Consider the following 18,781-nt stretch of genomic DNA (forward strand, 5'->3'; position numbering starts at 1 on the left):
TTCCATAAATTTTTTGATCTCATCTTTAATTTCTTCTCTGATCCATTGTTCGTTTAGTAGCATATTGTTCAGCCTCCAAGAGTTTCTGTATTTCCTGGGGCATTTTGAATTGCTGATTTCCAGCTTCATTCCGTGGTGGTCTGAGAGGGTACATGGTATGATTCCTATCTTTTTGAAGTTATTTAGATTTGCTTTGTGTCCTATCATGTGGTCGATCCTGGAGAAGGTGCCATGTACTGCTGAAAAAAATGTATAATCTGTGGCCTTAGGGTAAAAAATTCTATAAATGTCAACCAAGTCCAGTTGTTCTATTGTTTGTATGAGTTCTGTTGTTTCTTTGTTGAGTTTTTGTTTTGTTGATCTGTCTATAGTTGTTAGTGGGGTGTTAAGATCACCCACTATTATTGTGTGCATATCTATGTCTCCCCTTAAGTCCATGAGTAATTGCTTCACGTAGCTAGGTGCGTTTGAATTTGGTGCATATATGTTCACAATGGTAATTACTTCCTGATGGATCAGTCCCTTCACCAATATATAATGTCCTTCCCTGTCCTTTTTGATGTGTGTCAGATTGAAGTCCACATCATCTGAAATTAAGACAGCTACCCCAGCCTTTTTTTCTCGTCCATTGGCATGAAATATCTGTTTCCAACCTTTCACTTTCAGCTTCTTTGAATCTCTTCTGGTTAGATGTGTCTCTTGTAGGCAACAGATAGTTGGGTGCTGTTTGATAATCCATTCTGTTAATCTATGCCTTTTGATTGGTGAGTTCAGGCCATTTGTGTTGAGAGTTAAAATTGAGAGGTTGTGATTTTGCCCTGCCATACTTGTTTTTGTGGGTGTTGATATCTGTGTTATTGCCCTTCCTTGTGTGGACTTTAGTGGGGAGACCTTCCTGTTTGCCATCTTTGCTTATGATTCACCTCCTTTTTTTCTGGAATTAGTGCATTTCTAAGGAGATTTTGTAGAGCTGGTTTTGTGCTGGCATATTCTTCTAATTTCTCTTTGCTGTGAAAGTATTTGATTTCGTTCTCAAATACGAATGAGATCTTTGCTGGGTACAATATTCTTGGTTGACAGTTGTTCTGATTCAGGATTTGGAAGATCTTTGTCCATTCTCTTCTTGCTTGTAAGGTCTCTTCAGAAAAGTCAGCCGTGATCCTGATTGGTTTTCCCCGGTATGTGATCTTTTCTCTGCTTCGTACTTGTCTCAGGATTCTTTCTTTGTCTTCGTTGGAGTGGAACTTGAGCACCATATGTCTGGGTGAAGATCGCTTTGGGTCATATCTGCTGGGAGTCCTCTGACCGTCCTGGATTTGAGCTGGATTCATGTTCCAAGTGTTTTGAAAGTTTTCCTGTATAATTTCGTCGAGCACCATTTGCATTCCTGATTCTTTTTCCGCTCCTTCAGGAAGGCCAATAATCCTAATATTTGATTTTCTGAGGTTGTCTTTCATTTCTTGTATGGTCTTATTGGCTTTGTTCAGACTTGTCTCCAGCTGTTTCATGAACTGGGTGTGTTCGTTTTGTGTGTCTTCCGTTTCAGAGATCCTCTCTTCTGCTGTATTTGTTCTGTTGGTTAGGCTCTCAATTTTGTGCTCTAAGTCAAGGATTTTACTTTTCATTTGTTGTATTTCTGAGGCTATGTGGTTCTTGAATTCCTTGAAGTCCTCCCAATTCTTCTCATTGTCTCTGACATATTTTAACATTATTTTTTTGAATTCCTTGTCTGGTAGATCTTCTATGTCTTCATCTCGCATCTCCGAAATAGACATTGGCTTTCGATCCTTTATTGGTAGGGTGTTGGCACTCTCATCTGGATCATTACCTTTTCTGGTATTTCTTCCCATTGTGTTAGTGTTTCTTTTTTGAGAGACCTAGGCACCAGTGTGCTGAGGGGTCTCCAAGCACTATCCTGTAGAGATCGGAGTCTGCAGGCGTGGAGTAGCAGGGTGTGGGAATTTTCAAGGCACTTTTGGTGCGTCTCCAGAACACTGGACCTCAGGGCGCCTCTTCCAGCGCCCAGAGGATTCAAAGCGCACTCTCAGCTCGTCCCCTACAGGTATGCTACCACAGGGCGTGGGGGAGTGAAGGCACTCTCTGTGCGCGCACCCTGTGTACTGGATCACAGGGCTCGGAGCAAGGGACTATAGGGCGTGTTCCAGGTGCTCTCTGGAAACGCCTCCTGCGCAGGTCCGCCCACCTCAGCACTTGCAGGGGACCGACCGCCCCTGCGCTAGCAGGGAACTGCCCAGCCCAGAGGCGTGCTTGGGTTCCTGTGGGATAGCACCGCCCAGCTGAGTGCCACACCGCAAAGGCACAGGGGAGTATCCAGTGTGCCTTTTGCCTTTCTCCCAGACACAGTTTTGGCGGTCTCAAGGCACTCGCCCTGTGTCTCTAGAGGCTGGAGCCTGGGGGGGGGGAGGGGCGGGGAGGCCAATTGTGTTCAGGCTCTGTCCGTGCCCCTGGGGGGCCAACTCCCGAAGCCTCCAACCCACCACTGTCCCCACCCAACTCACTCAAACCTCAGGTTCTTGCAGTCTGCCTCTTCCTCTGGTGGGAATCCTGGCCGCCAGTGCGTCTCCCGACTGCTGCGTCCGTTGCTGGTCTCCGCGCGGGTCGCGATGGAGCCTGGAGGCTGCGGCTGGTGCAGGTCCCGGGGGTTGGCGACCAGGGTGGGCAGATGCCGGCGGGTCCCGGTGATTCAGGGTCCTGGTGTCCGCAGCGGGGCAGGTCCTGGCGAGTCCTGGTGACCAGGGTGAGCAGATGCCAGCGGGTCCCAATCACCTCCGGTCCTCACGGCCACAGCGTCTTCAGGTCGGTCTTTGGGTGGGTTCGGCGGCTTTCAGCGTCTGCACTCAGAGGTGATTCAGCAGGTCAGGAGCGGAAAGTCGTCTTCCCTGTCCTTTGTTTTGTTTTTCCCTGGTTGCTCTTCCGAGTTGTGTGGATTTTTTTGGCTCCACACTGTCCAGGGAACTTCACGTTCTTCTCCCTGTAGTTCTATGCTGCTCCACTTACGCTTTTGTCGCGTTCTAGCCCTCTCTGTCTGTGAGCTCTCTCACAGTCTTCCTCCTATGTCGGCCATCTTGCGAGTCTCCTCCGGCATCAGTTTCAATAAGGAAGTACTATCCCTATAATTTGCATGGAGCATTCAGATATTCACAATTCAATGACCAGCAGCAACATTTGAAATAATTTTATTCATTGCTTTGTCTTAAATATTAACCATTGTCTTTTATCCACACAATGAACTATGCTTTCCTACTTTGTTATAGTAATGCAATCCCTCTGTACAAATCAATGACTAACTCAACCGGTTATTCTTATACCTTGAAAAGACACAAAACAATTAACTCAAATTAAATTTTTTTCAAAAGAAGCAAAGAAAGAAGTAATAGCATACATATATTCCTGTTTGAAAGTTATGTGTTTTCTTTCTTATCTGTTTTCTGTCATGGAGGGGGAACAAGAGCAAGGGAAAAAGGGTGAAACACTCCAAGTGCACACATTTATCCAAGAAATTTGCCAGCTGATACAGTTGAGATCTGTTGTTTCCCTGCAAATTACAAAGGAAGATTAATTTTAAAGGTCTCAGATTACAAAACAGACTATAACAATGGAAAAGTCTGTCATCCTTCGTCAATGACCGAGTACAATCTGGAGATATAAGGACACTGAATGCATTAGCTAAACAGACTTGTTAAAAACAGAATTTGAGAATCAAGATGGCAGAATAGGGTACAGACAACTTTAAATAGGCAGAGAAACATTAGCCTGTGTGAATCAGAGAGAGTATTCCATGAAATAGGAGAGATCGGAACAACAGCAGAGGGGTATCTGGAGACTTACAGACACAGGAAATCAGACGACAAGACGGTGCGATGTTGCAGTGTCTGATACCCCAGAAGTGTTCAGTGAGTGGTGATCTGAATTGTAAAGAAAAGTTAAAAGAACATGCCTCTTCCAAATCTGCCCTACAAAAGATACTTCAAGAAGTTCTCTTGACAGAGAAGAGCAATAGCACCAAACAAAACCAAAGGCAAATGTGAAGAACATCCCAGTAAAATAAAAACAGAAGGCTAAATCAATAAACAACCTATTGCTAAAATGACAGGACCAAAGTACCACCCATTCATATTAACCCTGAATGTAAATGGCTTAAGCTCAATAAAAGGTCATAGATTAGTAGACTGGATTAAAAAACAAAACCCATCTATTTGTTGCCTACAGGAGACACATTTCACCAACAAAGATCAGTGGAAACAATATCTCATGGATTTTGATCTTTTTTTGTTAGTCTCATCTCTTCAAAACACTTTTTTCTGATTAAATTTTTTAATGACTCATAGATCATGCAGTAACATCATTTTCTTGAAAAAGGTTCTTGGTTTTCTTTTAATTTTTTCGCCAACACATTAGTCATTCAGTAGCATTTTATTTAACTTCATGGTGTTAATTTCTTTCTTCTTCCTGTTGTTGATTTTGTTTTGTGCCTTTTCGTTTAAGGGGATGTATAGTAACTGTGTAATAGAGACTATCATATATAGTAGCATGTTATTTAACTTCATGGCATTGTAAATTTCTATTTTTCTTCCTAGTGTTGATTTTTTTATTGTGGGTTTTCAGTTAAGGGGATGTATAGTAACTGTGTAATGGAGACTATCATATCCAGACATGAGGATACACTGCAGTATACATCTCCACTTCCAGACAAAGATGAACTCCCAATGAAATTGTTTACTGTATCTTGACATACCATTGTTCATGCCTGCAATGATGCACATATGACTGTGTATGAAGAACTATAGTTATAATATAGGGGAACTCAGTGAGTGGGGAGGGAATAAGGTAGGGGTTAAGGGAAATCCCAGGATATATGCAACTGTACAATAAAATAATAATAATAATAAAAGAAGTACAAATAACAGAATTTTCACAAATCTTAAGTTTCAAAATTATCTACTGAATGAATTTTAAAAAAAAGTAAAATGAAACCAATTAAATATGACTATTTATCCTAATACAAGAAATATAAATTTTATTATATTTATAATTTTGCCTCTCAATTCCTACCTAATCTTAATGGCAGAGATATATCTATTAGTAAAATGATTTTAGTAGATTTGCATGCAAACAGTAGGTTTTGAATCATCCCTTAGCTAGGATGTTAAAATTTTTATTGTTTCTAATAATAATTAGCATGAATTTATTTTATTTTAAAATTTTTATTAATTTTTTGAAAGGCTGAATTACAGAGAGAAGTAGAGAGAATCTTCCATCTGCTGATTCACTCCATAGATGACTACAGTGTTTAGAGCTGAGCTGTTCCAAAGCAAAGTTTCAGGAATTTCTTCCAGGTTCCACATGATTTCAGAGACCTGAGCAGGCATGCTGTTCTTTGCTTTCTCAAGCACCTTAGCAGGGAGCTAGACTGGAAGAGGAGCAGCCTGAAATAGAATCTGAGCCATTTGGGAAATGGACACTACAGTCAACAGACTAGGCAATGACATTGCTTCTGATAATCGATCTTCATAATGATTGCTTTGTGTTAGCACTTTCCTAATGAAATACTTTCTTCACAGGACATGGAAGACTTTGTGCAGAGCTCTGGAGAGGAGGGAGTTGTGGTGTTTTCTCTGGGCTCAATGATCAGTAACATGACAGAAGAGAGGGCCAATGTGATCGCATCAGCCCTTGCCCAGCTTCCCCAAAAGGTAAAGGGTACTTTGTGCTGGAAAAATCTGTCAGTTCTATTAGGAGTTGATTTACTGATAATGGATCTGTGCCCAGCAACTATATCTGTAATTAATCTCCAAAGTCACTTTTAAAATTAAAAAAAAAAAGTTAGATGATAAATAGTACTGACAATTACTGCAGATTACAAGAAAAGGCACATCTGATCAACCTTGATCCTAATTATGTGGCACCCAGCCCATATGACTCAGAGTATGTCAAAAAGGTAGTCTTTCTTGACGATGCATGGTTGTGCCAAAGTCCAGCAAGGAACACGTAAGAGGAAAGTGACAATGGAATCCAGTGCTCAGGATGAACCTTGTGCATAAATAAAGGTGGCCCCATGAAGCTCAAATACAATTACAAAATAATGTTTGAAACCAGCAAACCCTTCACCATTAAAACAAGCAATAAACAGATTAATACCAAAATTTTTACTAAAAGTGTGTGGTCTCCCCCACAGATTCCTTTAGTACCCCATTGCCGGAGGGGATGGGCCTGCTGCCAGCCACCCAGCCTCCCAGCCTCCCAGCCTCCCAGCCCGCGAGAGACAAACAGACGGACAGGGTTTCTGTCTCTAAGCAGTTCCGATTTATTGGGGAAATTCAATTTCTTATATAGGGTAAGGGATAGCCTCAGGCCGGGAATTTTGGGAATTCCAGGAGGGGAGAAACTAGGAGCCAATTACCAGAATGACTGTGGAAGCCACCTCCCATAGGCCAGGGGTAGGCGAGCGAGATGGCCCTGGTTAATCAGTATGTCCTTGGAGCTACGTGACTCCTGCCCTGATTCATGCCCAGGGCTCTGTCAATGGCTGCCATCTTGCCCGCCAGTAACCTGAACTGTTAGTCGCCATCTTAGTGACCTCTTTGCCCCTGAGCCCCACAAAGAGGACTAACATGAAACATAAATCAATAAAAGAAAATGGATGTGTAGGTCATCAGAATTGGGCATATAATTACACAAAAATTTACATAGCTATCAATTTCTTTTTTTATTAATTATGTTTCATTATGTGACACAGATTCAAAGGCTCTGGGATTCCCTCAACCTCTCTGCGGGCCCTCCCCCCTTGGTGGATTCCTCCACCTAATTACAGTATTACAGTTCAAATTAAGTCTAGATTCTTTCATTGCAATCATCTACCAAGCATAGAGTCCAGCATCTTATTGTCCAGATAAATTCAACAGTTTCTTAGGGAGACCTGCTCTGGTCTGAAGGCAGAGCTGGCAGAATATCGTCCCGATCAATTAGAAGCCCCAGCACAACATCAGCAACAATTTACAACATTATAGAATTAATTGACATAGTATTGAGTAATCAATACATTATAACAGTGCAAATTCTTAACCACCTCCTGTGATTACTTCATTGACCCTTCAATTTTTGTTTGTACACAGAACCGGCTGCTATACACCTTAAAGTGGCTATAGGGTACTATTCAGCTGTCTCGTGTCTGTTTTCATTTTTGTATTTAGCTGTTCATTGTGTTGACGCATAATTTTGCTGAACTTGGTAGATTTTAGGATAGTCTTAAACTGGCTTAAAAATCTAACCAGGTGTTTGTCTACAGTTGAGGTGCAGAACAGTTTTAGGAGGGGTGTGCAGAGAAATCTTCCATACCCTAGTGAGGAGTAACTAATCTTTGTGTCCTATCTAGTAAGGTATATGTGGATACACTCTGATCGCTTCCTGTTTGGTTCTAAGCTTTCCTTGTATTTCTCTGACTATCTATTCTATTTTTTTTGGTGGGGTGGGCTCCGGGGTGATCCTGATGGTCATTGCAAGAGAGGGAGGGGATCCAAAGCTGGAACTAAGTAAGGACCAGAAGAAGCTCCTCTCCCTAGTCCTAAAGGAAGTTTACTGTTCTTCTGTTTCTGCAGATCTCTCAGGGCTCCTGGCTGTTGTTCCAATGACCTTGGATCCTGTCAGGAAGGATTTGGGCCTCTTCCATTCCATGTGGTAGATCCAAACGGGGCTGGGTGACCTTGGAGTTCTCAGGCTCGGAAGGCACTCCAATTCCCCATGTTCTCCTTGTCTGTTGGGATGTAGTCCTTGGTGAGGATCCCAGTCTTCAGGGTTGGGATACAAGCTTCCTCCTGTCCCCCTGCTCCACTCTGGGGTCCCCCGCCTGCTCTGTGCATATAACCTCCTGTTAACAGGTTGTCAGGATCGCTCTTGATGCCCCCTGTATGTCTTTGTCATTTAACTATTGTTTAATGCTGATTCGAGTCTGTTGTCTATGAATTATCTGTTATGCTTCTGTTAGGTTATACTTTACATCGTCCTCACACATTCTAAGGAGATGGAAGATTTCCCTGTTCTTCTACTCCATTTCCGAGTGGCTTAGGGTCTTAAAAGTGTATTAGGTTTTACAATTCTTTGATGCAGTACATAAGCAGTCTGATTCACATTAATTCTATGTTCATTAAATATATCACAATGTCTTACTGCATTAGATACAGGCTGTTTGAGGTTAAATAATATTACAATACAATTTCTTTAAAAGTCTTAAAATTCTTAAACTTTCTTAAAATTCTTAAAATATTACAATATTTCTTAAAAAGCTGAATTTGTCACTAATGGCCTCTTGTCTAGCACATCAAAACTACAACCCTCTTCTATCTAAATGTGAAAGTAATCGGAATACAAACATATTCCATTTATGATGGAATTATTTCATACATGAATCATTCAATTATTTCATACATTTCATTACTTAAAATCTGTTTTTGTAATTGCCTGTCTCTGTTCTGTGAGGGGCTGAACTTTGTGAACTGCTGTCCTCTTCAGAAGTCTAACTTGCTGAAATTTGGAATGAGATTCATGTAAAGCATTTCCTTTTATGAAATAGGTTCTATGGAGATATAGTGGCAACAAACCACGTACATTAGGATCCAACACTCAGCTCTACACTTGGATTCCCCAGAATGATCTTCTCGGTAAGCCTGTGGGAAAGAAAGCTTAAAGTATGAGGAATAATCATAAAAATTATTTCAAAATGAGTGTTTGATGCAGCAGTTTGGAAAACCTTCATTCTTTATCATAGCATCTGAATTTGAGTCCCAGCTTGGTTCTGGATTCCAGCTCACTGCTAAATTCATATCTAGGGAGGCAATGGGTCAGATGGCTCAGGTTTTTGAGTACCTGCCATCTTGTTGAGGACTGTGAGAGAGTCCTTGCGTCTTGAGTCTTTGCTTGCCCTGAAAGGAGGTTTTGCAAGAATCATGGGAGTGAACCAACAGGTGGGAGATCCCCTTCTGTGTTAGATCAACCTGTCTCCCCACCATTCAAAATTAATAAACAAAAGCTTAAGAACTCTTCTAATTGACCAAGTTTTATTTTGGGCCTAAATATGGCAAATATTAATCATTGACATTTTATTAGACATAGTGACATTTTTAGAATTAAAATATCTGCTTTAATGTAACTATCTCTAAGAATTTTTCAATAGTTTCCAGTTTGTTTCACCTTTCTACATTTTTCCCTGTACTTTTTCCACAACAAAAATCTTTTAAGAGTCATGGGTATTGACTCTCATTCCTATGATCAACTTCATACTTTTCAGTAAGAAAAACTTACTTTTATTTCATTAGGCGAGCATGTGTCCTTTGCTTTGATAAGGTTTTCTTTGATGTAAGATCCACTTTTTCTTTCCTTTTTCCCATTTGCCACCCTATGTTCCTTAATCACATCTCAAGTCATACACCACCTCTTGCAGGTGGCATTCACTCCCCTCTCCAGTGCACTGAGGTGTCACTTCCTGACTTCAATGCCCTTTGATGTCAATAACGAATCTGTTTTCCAGAAAATTTCTATTTTTCACTAAAATTTACTCAATTCAGGTCACCCAAAAACCAAAGCGTTCATTACTCATGGTGGAACCAATGGCATTTACGAGGCGATTCACCATGGCGTCCCTATGGTGGGCATTCCTCTGTTTGCGGATCAGTTTGATAACATCGCTCGCATGAAGGCCAAGGGAGCTGCTGTTAAAGTGGACTTGATCACAATGTCAAGTGCAGATTTGCTCAGTGCAGTGAAGACAGTCATTAATAATCCTTCGTAAGTATCGTAATTTTTCAATTTCTTTCATGTTTTTATTCTTATTGCTATTTCTCATGATATGGTTTTGCAGGTATAGGCATTCCTCCCTCCACATATTCTTCTTCCCTGCCCAATCTCCAACATACTCTTCATGTTTTACCCATATTATTGCAAAAATGTAGTTCTTCAGCAACAGTCACAGTCCAACATTATGCCATTTAAGTTTGTCACAATTTTAGAAATGGTATTAATATCATCCTTCAGTGTGTGTATCATTTTTTTCTTTTGCATTTGATTTTGAGACAGTGAAGTTATTTAACTGTTGTGTGATGTGTTTTACTTCTGATTCAGTGTTTTTGAATGTTGCAAACCAAATTCAGACTTACACAGCTTTATTAGGAACAGGTTGAATGATGCTGTATGCACTATTCTGAAGTATGTTTTTATTTTGCAATGATTTAGGAAAGTGCAATATGTGCACCAATTATTATATTAAGTGTAAAAATAAAATTAATTTAGTAAACTATTACAGTTATCAAAAACTTATCAAAATATAATGTTAATTTTTTTGTCAAACGAAAAATGCGTGACATGTCCTAAAATTATCTCTGCCCTTACCTCGAAATCCTGTGCAATCTACCATTTTACTTTATGTGTCTTTGAAAAAATCCATCTGGTCCCCTGTTTGAATGGAATCCTGCAATATAGAGTGCGTTACAAATGGTGTCTTTCTCTTGGGATCATTTCACTAGACTGATATATCTTAACTTCATCCAGATTAGTGATACATTGATTTTTTTCTATTTAATTTTTAAATGTTTTTTGATTTTTGCTATAACTATCTCTTGGGTGTGACAGAACATTTCACTTTAGCTCTTCATTTCTCTTAAGGCTGAAGATGGTAGATAATTTTTCATATATTTTTGGACCATTCATTCTTTTCTGTTAAAAGTCTATTATAATCACTTGTCACTTTTTATGTAACATTCTTTTCATCTGTCTCTTGAGTTCTCAAAAACTTTTTATGTGATAGACACAATTTCTTTCAAAAATGGATGATTCACATATCATTTTATTGAAGTTGTTGTTTGAAGTATATAACTATGCAAGTTTGATAAAACTATAATCAATGTTTTCCACTTTCAAAGGAAATGAGATTGCAGAAGATGTATTTCCTAGCATAATCACTGTAAATTCAGCATCCATTGCTATGATCAATATGTATGTGTTTACTTTGGCAGCACATGTAATAACGTTGGTACTATCACCACTATCAGTACTACATATGAAGAGTATCACCTGTATCACTCATAGTTAACAATGTGTTACCAAAAAGAAAACCATAGTGAAATTTGTTGTTAGAAATGCTTCTGAGCAGACAAGAGAGGCGGGCACAGTGGCACAGTGCGTTGAATGTGTGTTTGTGGCACTGGTATCCTTTAATAGAATGCCTGATTAAGTTCTAGGTACACTGCGATCAGTCTAGCTTTCTGCTGGTGCACCAAGAAAAGCAACAAGGGATGAGCCAAATATGTGAGTCTGGCACCCATATGGGAGAACTGGATGGAATTCACAGCCAGCCACATACACCAGGGATATTTAGAGTTAACTGACAAATGGAATATGTATCTCTCTCTGAAACATAACCAGATAAGTAAATAAAGTTGTTTGAAAAGGTACAAGACAGAAAATCAATATAATTCAGGGAAAAATTCTAACAAAATATAAGCTCTAAAATGGAGATATCAATATAAATATATTAGAATTTAACATTTGATATAAATACAAAAATCACTTAAATACACAGATTGACCAACTGGATGTTAACTATTAAGTAGATACTTAACAAGATATTTGAATAGAAATAAAGAGATAGCTTTCAGAGGTTAAAAAATGCATTTAATTAATAAGCATTGTATGCTATTTTATCTGTTCTAAAAAGAAATAGCAATGAAAAAAATCAATGCTAAAAGTTCAGAGAATTATTTTCATAATATTAACTGGTAAATGTTGAAACGACACAAGTTCTAGCTCATATACACTAATGTACAGCATTAATAGAACTGGAATTAATTACCATAAGGAGAAATACAGATATGTGGTATAGTTACAATAGAATATTTTCATATGCCTTTCTCAATAACAGAAATGTCTTGATACATTAATGAATACATTATGGTCAGCATTGTGTCACAGTAGACTTAAATTTTGCCCTCAGCATTGCTGATCCCCAGGGTACTGACTCAACTTCCAGCTGCACCACTTTCTATGCCGCTCCCTGCTAGCCTTACAGGGAAAGCATCAGAAAATGCCCTAAGTGCCTGGGCCCCTGCATCCAGGTAGGAGACGGATGAAGCTTCCAACTCCTTGCCTCAGAGTGTCCCAGCTCTTTCTGTTTGTGCCACTTGTGGAATGAACCAGCAGATGGAAGCTTTTTCCTGTTCTTCTCTCTGTCTAATTCTGCCTTTCAAATAAGAATAAATCAAACAAAAAAAAAATCCTACCAAAAAAGAAAGAATATATAATGCATGGTTTGGAGGGCATGCCAGCAAGCATGTAGGCATTTTTTTTAATTTATTAATTTATTAATTTCATTGCATTATGTGACACATTTTTTTTATGCACTGGAATTCCCCCCGCCCCTCCCCAAACCCTCCCCACCCACGGCGGATTGCTCCACCTTGTTGCATTTCCATAGTTCAAATTCAGTTGAGATTCTTTCATTAGAGGTTTTGACCAATCATAAAGTCCAACATCTTATTGTCCTGGTTAGTTCAATGGCTTCTTGGTGATACCATCTCTGGTCTGAAGGTAGAACCAGCAGAGTATCATCCCAATCAAGTAAAAAACCCAACATAATATTTATAACTATTTACAACATTGTGGCATTAATTGACATGGTATTGATTAACCAATATGTTAATAGGGAAATGCAGGTTCTCGACCGAAACCTGTGACTTCCTCATAGACATTTCAATTTTGGTTTATATTCAACCATGTTCTATACATTTTTACATAGGTACTTATTTTTTCCCCAGCTGCTCCAGCTAACGTCTAGTTCCCTGCTAATAGTTCCAGAAAAACAGTGTTTGGGCTCTGGCATGCACATGGGAGACCCAGATGATACTCCTATCTCCTGAATTTGACCTGGTTTAGTCCTAATTGTTGAGCTGTTGAGGCTATGTGGAGGTCAAACCAATGGTTGTAATCTCTCTCTCTCTCTCTCTCCCTTTCTTTCCTTCCTTCTCTGTTTTGTTTCTGTAGCTTTGTCAGATAAATATGTAATGAAAAAAATAAACTGAAAAACACAATTGTTGTAAGTACCCAGTATGAGCATCACATAATCCCACATATCAGGACACAAGGAGGTTTCAAAATGTTCATAGACAGTTCATATAGTTTATCAATTCCACTTTCCCAAAACATTCATAATTATTTGCTTATTTATTTGAAAGGCACTTAAAGAGAGGAAGAGATAAAAAAGGTCTTCCAACCTCTGGTTCCACAGACAAATGGTAACAATAGTCTTGGCTGAGCCAGGTTGCAGCCAAGAGCTTCTTCTGGCTCTCATCATGAGTTGTAGAGGCCCACACACACTTAGGCCATCTTCCTGTTGCTTTTCCAGGAATGTGATTAGGGAACAGGAATGAAAGTGGAGTAACTGAGACATGACCCATCATCCATATGGTACCCAGTATCACAGGTAGTGGTTTATCTTCTATGCCACAATGTTGATGATCCCACCAAAGCATTTTTAAATCATCCCATACACAATAAAATTAAAACATGAGCTAATTTTGGAACCAGTTTATTTTTTAATATCTGGGTACACTGGATCTTAAAAATATTGATATGATCATTAAAATATAAATGTAAATGTACATTACAAAAATATTTGAGAAAGTTAAATTTTTCCTTTATTATTTCATTAAATATATTTATAAAACCAGTTTCTCTTTCTGCACCTTTTGGGATTCACATAACTCTTATATTTGGCCTCTTAATAGTGTCCTTCAATTTGTTTTTTGGCCTGATTCAGCTCCGCTTCCAGCTTTTTGTTTGCTTCTCCCGATGACAGGAAATATCTTCCAATTCTGAGATTCTTTCTTCTGCTTGCTTCATTCTATTTTGGAGACCCTCCACTGTACTTTTAATTTGCTCCACTGTGTTCTTAATTTCTGATATATCAGCCTTGATTTGCTTTATTGCTGCTGTTGCTTTTGTAAAATATTCCTTAAATCCTTTGAACTGTTGCATGTGATTCTCATTGTTGATCAGAAGCTTTAAAATGAGTTTTCTGAATTCTGTGTCCCCCATTTTCTCGATGTTAACTCTGAGGTTGGCATAGGGTTTTGCTCCTTTGCAGGGGAGTTTTCAGTAATATTCATTGTGCCTTTGTCTCTTCTTTTGTTTCTGGTCATTGCACTTCGGTTAGCAGTGTCTTCTCCTTGAGCCAGGTTTCTAAGCTGTGTCACCTCCAGGTCTACAGTTCAATTTCACTTATTGTAGTTGGTACACAACTCTTTGCTTATAGCCACTTGTGTCACTCCCTCCAGCGAGTTCCAGGTCTGGGTTCTTATATTAGATTTCCACAAAGAACTCCATAACCCCAACTCCTGGCTCTCCATTCTCCACCTCCTGTGTTACCATGCTGAGGCTGCACCGTTGTCTGTACAACCTTTCTCCCACTTCCGGTTGGAGCAGGTTCCAGGATTAGAGAGACACCAGGTGTCCTATATAGCTAGATTGTTGGTACGCTACTTGCCTGAACCTGTTGGATGTTAAGTCTGGTGCCACACAGACCTATTTTGACCTATTATTTTCCTATGGGACTAGTGCAATCCACAGAACTCAGTGAGTTCTCGCGAGCACAGCACAGGCGCAGTTCACTGTTGTCCCCTGCAGCCCGAAAGCTTTTGTCACAGTGTACAAAATGGTGCCTGACGTACCATTACTAGAGTTCTGCTGGCCATCAGGTCTGATGGCTACCCAGACCTGTCTTAGGTGGAACCTGTAGAATACCACGTTGCTGCAATTCACTGAGTCAGAAATGAGTTCACTCCCAGATCAGTGTATGCTTAGTCCTTTCCCTTGCCTTTGCCTCTTTAAGCAAAATGGCACCCAATTTGGTTCTAGGGGGCTTACTGTGCTCTGAAATCCACCCTGTTCTCACACTTCCCGTCTAGGATCTGCCAATCTATCTCTGCTCCTGATCAAATCAAACGGACCAGCAGGGCGGACGATTCTTTGTTTGGGTTTACCTCCCCAGCACCCAGTGAAAGTCCCTTCCCACTTGGTTGCTTGTAGAGTTCCAGCTGCTGGTGGAGTTCAGATCACCATTAGCTGAATGCCACTGGAGTATGAGTCACTGCAACATCATATAGTTGTGTCTACCGCTTTCCTGTGTCTGTCAGTGTCAAGGTACCCCTCTGCTGTTGTTCTGTCCTCTATTATTTCCTGGAATATGTCCTCTCTACTTCATCCTGATTAAATGTTTCTCCATCCGTTTAAACCTGCCGTTACCCTATTGCATTATCTTGATTCTCCCCACAGTAAGATTTTAAAGAACAACATAATTAACTGATTTTTGGAAAAAGACACTAATTAATTTGTTTTGGAAGATTCAAGTACATCACCAAGCAGAAATGATGTGTTGCACAAAGCCAGGAAGTAATTACTTTGGGGAAGGAAGTCGTACCTAAACAGTCCAAAAGAGGCAGTGCTTCTCCCCAGCTGTGCAATGCTGGTCATCTGATGAGGAGGTGCCTGGAATTTTCCCTGCACCATAGCTTTCAGGAAATCATGAAGTTACCAGCAACTCACTCAGGAAAACTGGATTTTTTCTTGTTTGTCCAACATAAATTGCATTTGTATAAAATGCTTATGTTGTAAAAATATCATATCAAAATAAAAAATAATCATAACACACTGAGGAGATGCCTACAAATACTGATTATGTCATCAAAAAGAACTTCTGTGACTGCGAGAAGCAGTGTCGGCATATCCATCAAGAGGTAAAATCAAACTTAGGGGAGAAACAGGTAGAAATTATCCAGGAATTGACATGGAGCAGTAAGGTTAAGGGAGCTAGCTGTCCATATATTCTGTTCTCCATTCTCAGCTATGATATCAGATGTCTTCTGTAGGCCTCAATGGGCTACCATGTCCTTCATGTGCACCACTGTCTGCCGGCCAACACTCCATTATCTATATATGGACATATATATGTTTATTGGAACCCAGACAAATAATGACAGCAAATTTCTGAATGATTGGAGACTATAACGTCGGCTGCATCAGCCAATGGACATTAGAAGGAATTCCTCATTCACTGATTGGTGGCTTGACAGCATTTTGGAATTATCACATCCACTGGGGCAGAATTCTGGGAGCATGTGAACATTGTGACCCTGGGTTGATAATGGGTGACGTTTCCCTATCCTTGGATACTGGGATGGTTGGGAGGCTGGATATGGCCTTTCTTTTTATCTCTCCCCCCCACCAAGAAATAGGAGGAAGAAATAGAGTTTGGAAGCAATGATCACACCTGCTTCTCCCTAACCATAGATCCTTCCCACCCTGATTAACTATGTAAACATCATCTGAAAGAATGCTATTAGTGGCCAGAAATTAATGCAAATGTAGCGTTATGAAAACAAAAGTTAAAGGGAGCTAAATGCAGAATACACTTCATGGCATCAAAGCAAAGTCATAGACATAGGTGTGTGCATTGGTAAGCAACAGAAAAAGACATTTGTAGTGTGTCATCTTTTAGAGCTCAATAATCAAAGGAGAGTTTTAGATCTCATTCTAAATCTACTGACCAGTAAGTTGGAAATGCTTGTAGAACAGTATCCTGATCCAACATGTAAGTTTAAAATATAGTTCTAGCTTCTGACAGTTAAGGGATAAGATAGACAGGTCACAGAGACTTCTAAAGAAAGGCTTCCTCATGATTGCACAATTCTCCTGTAAAAATTTTAAAGCCCTCATTCTCAAAAGGTGTTTTGATCACTTGATTCCCATTTGGAATGCTGCTTTATTTTTTCCTATCAGAAAGAACATAGTTCCCATAGTAGTTTGAAAATCTGTCACCCAGAAAAAAAGTCAAGCTTAAAATGCCAGCTTATGAGCTGACTCAAAATTACATCTATTCTTTCATTATTTAAAATACTCATTTTCAGACAACTTTTCAGCAAACTGTCATAAATACAATATTCCTAGTCAAATTAACTCTCTTGCAATGCTGTTGTCTTTATGTTGCCCTTTTAGATACAAAGAGAATGCCATGACATTATCGAGAATTCACCACGATCAGCCCATGAAGCCCCTGGACCGAGCTGTCTTCTGGATCGAGCATGTCATGCACCACAAGGGAGCCAAACACCTGCGGGTTGCAGCCCACGACCTCACCTGGTACCAGTACCACTCTCTGGATGTGATTGGGTTCCTGCTGGCCTGTGTGGCCACTGCTGCACTCATCATCATCAAATGTTGTCTCTTTTGTTACCGGATGTTTGTTAAAACTGTTAAGAGAAAAAGGGAATAGCTTCAGCATGTTAACTTGAAGCTGAGAAACCTGCTAGATGGTCCGTCTTCAATTTAATTTAGCAAGGTGAAGATCTGATGCAAGTTTGTCTTCTTCCGGTGACCAAAAAACTTCAGTCTACCCACAGAAGACAAAGTTGTTTTTCTGAGATTCAAATCCTCTTTAAAAACTGGAAAGATTCCAAGCCTAAATGGCGTACAATCAAATTAATCACATGTACCACCTATCTAGAAATTTTCCATGGTCATCAATAAAATTCCCCATTATCTCTTTGATTTGGTTTAAGTACTGTATTGTAAGGGTACTTACATTGTGACAGACTTCTTGTACTGCCCCCTGCAAGTAACATTAATGCTTCATTGTGGACCATTACTCAGGTTACTCAGTAAGAGACAGAGGTCTTTGTACCAGGAAGGAGAGGATTAGGAATCATTCCTTTTTTAGTGATATTTTTTCTGTGATGACAGCCCTTTTTGCTCTTCTTCTCAGGGGGCTCTTTGCAGATAAAAATGCTAGCATATCCAGCCCTTATTTGCAACTCTTGCATAGATTATCTTTTCTCTTGGCACTAGCAAGACCTGTATATACATAAGGCACTTCTGTTCATTTTCTCTGTTCATGACAAAATAGATCTAATTGTAAAATTTCATTGCCATTTACACTCCCATTATCTGACCATGTTTCCTTGTCTCCCAATTTATATTGTGGCCAGGTTCAAAGAAAAGTTTAACCTCCTCTTATACATTTTGGTTCAGACTGTGGTCCATTTTGAAAATACATGTAAAGAACTGTGTGATACGGTGAATCAGGTTTCTAAACTAACAGTGATTTGAAAAGTGGTGAAGAACTGAATTGGGGAATGATGAAGAATCTTTTGGCTTTTCCATTAGGTAATTCTTTTCATGTAGCACAATTGCTACATGTTTTGCTTTGGGAGTCTTTATTTCCATCAGGCTGAACTACCACTTTTATTTTTTAAAGATTTATATTATTTTTTTATTGAAAAGTCAGATTCACAGAGAGAATGAGATACAGAGAAAAAGATATTCCATCCGCTGCTTTACTCCCCAAGTAGTGACAATGGCCAGAGCTGAGCCAATCCAAAGCCAGGAGCCAAGAGTTTCTTCTGGGACTCACATGGAGGTACAGGGTCCCAAGGTATTGGGTATCTGTAGCTGCTTTCCCAGGCCACAAGCAGGGAGCTAGATGGGATGTGGTGCTGGGGTCCATGCAGTAGATGTGGATGACATGAAGGTGTGAAGAGAACAGCTCCCCTGTTTGGCAGGGTCCAGGGGAGCTTCCAGCTGTTTGGCAAGGCCCGACGGAAGTCTCTCTGAGTACCTTGATGCTGTTTCACCCCCTGTTTGCATGGACACTCAAGCACCCCACTAAGAATTCTGTTATCCATTGAGGCATTGTTGTTTGCCCCTGTGAGACGGTTTTTGCAACCGA

At 39.9% G+C, this 18,781-nt stretch overlaps 1 protein-coding gene across 4 annotated transcripts in view; it reads left to right on the forward strand.

Moving 5' to 3' along the window:
- The window catches only part of LOC101528508 (UDP-glucuronosyltransferase 2B17), a 93,455-nt gene that overhangs the window by 10,433 nt on the left and 64,241 nt on the right, over window positions 1-18,781 (forward strand). For 3 of the 4 annotated variants that reach the window (XR_009245859.1, XM_058667245.1, XM_058667246.1), the window contains exon 3: window positions 5,583-5,714. Coding sequence is in view for 3 of the 4 variants with exons in the window: in XM_058667245.1 (XP_058523228.1) it covers window positions 5,583-5,714 (132 nt within the window). In the remaining variant the exon portion in view is untranslated. Of the gene's footprint in view, window positions 1-5,582; window positions 5,715-8,587; window positions 8,676-9,578; window positions 9,799-17,052; window positions 17,548-18,781 lie in introns of those variants that run through there. The other variant, XM_004596212.2, reaches the window with a different exon arrangement.

The sequence above is a fragment of the Ochotona princeps genome, chromosome 7, assembly GCF_030435755.1.
Source record: "Ochotona princeps isolate mOchPri1 chromosome 7, mOchPri1.hap1, whole genome shotgun sequence".
Taxonomy (NCBI): Eukaryota; Metazoa; Chordata; class Mammalia; order Lagomorpha; family Ochotonidae; genus Ochotona; species Ochotona princeps.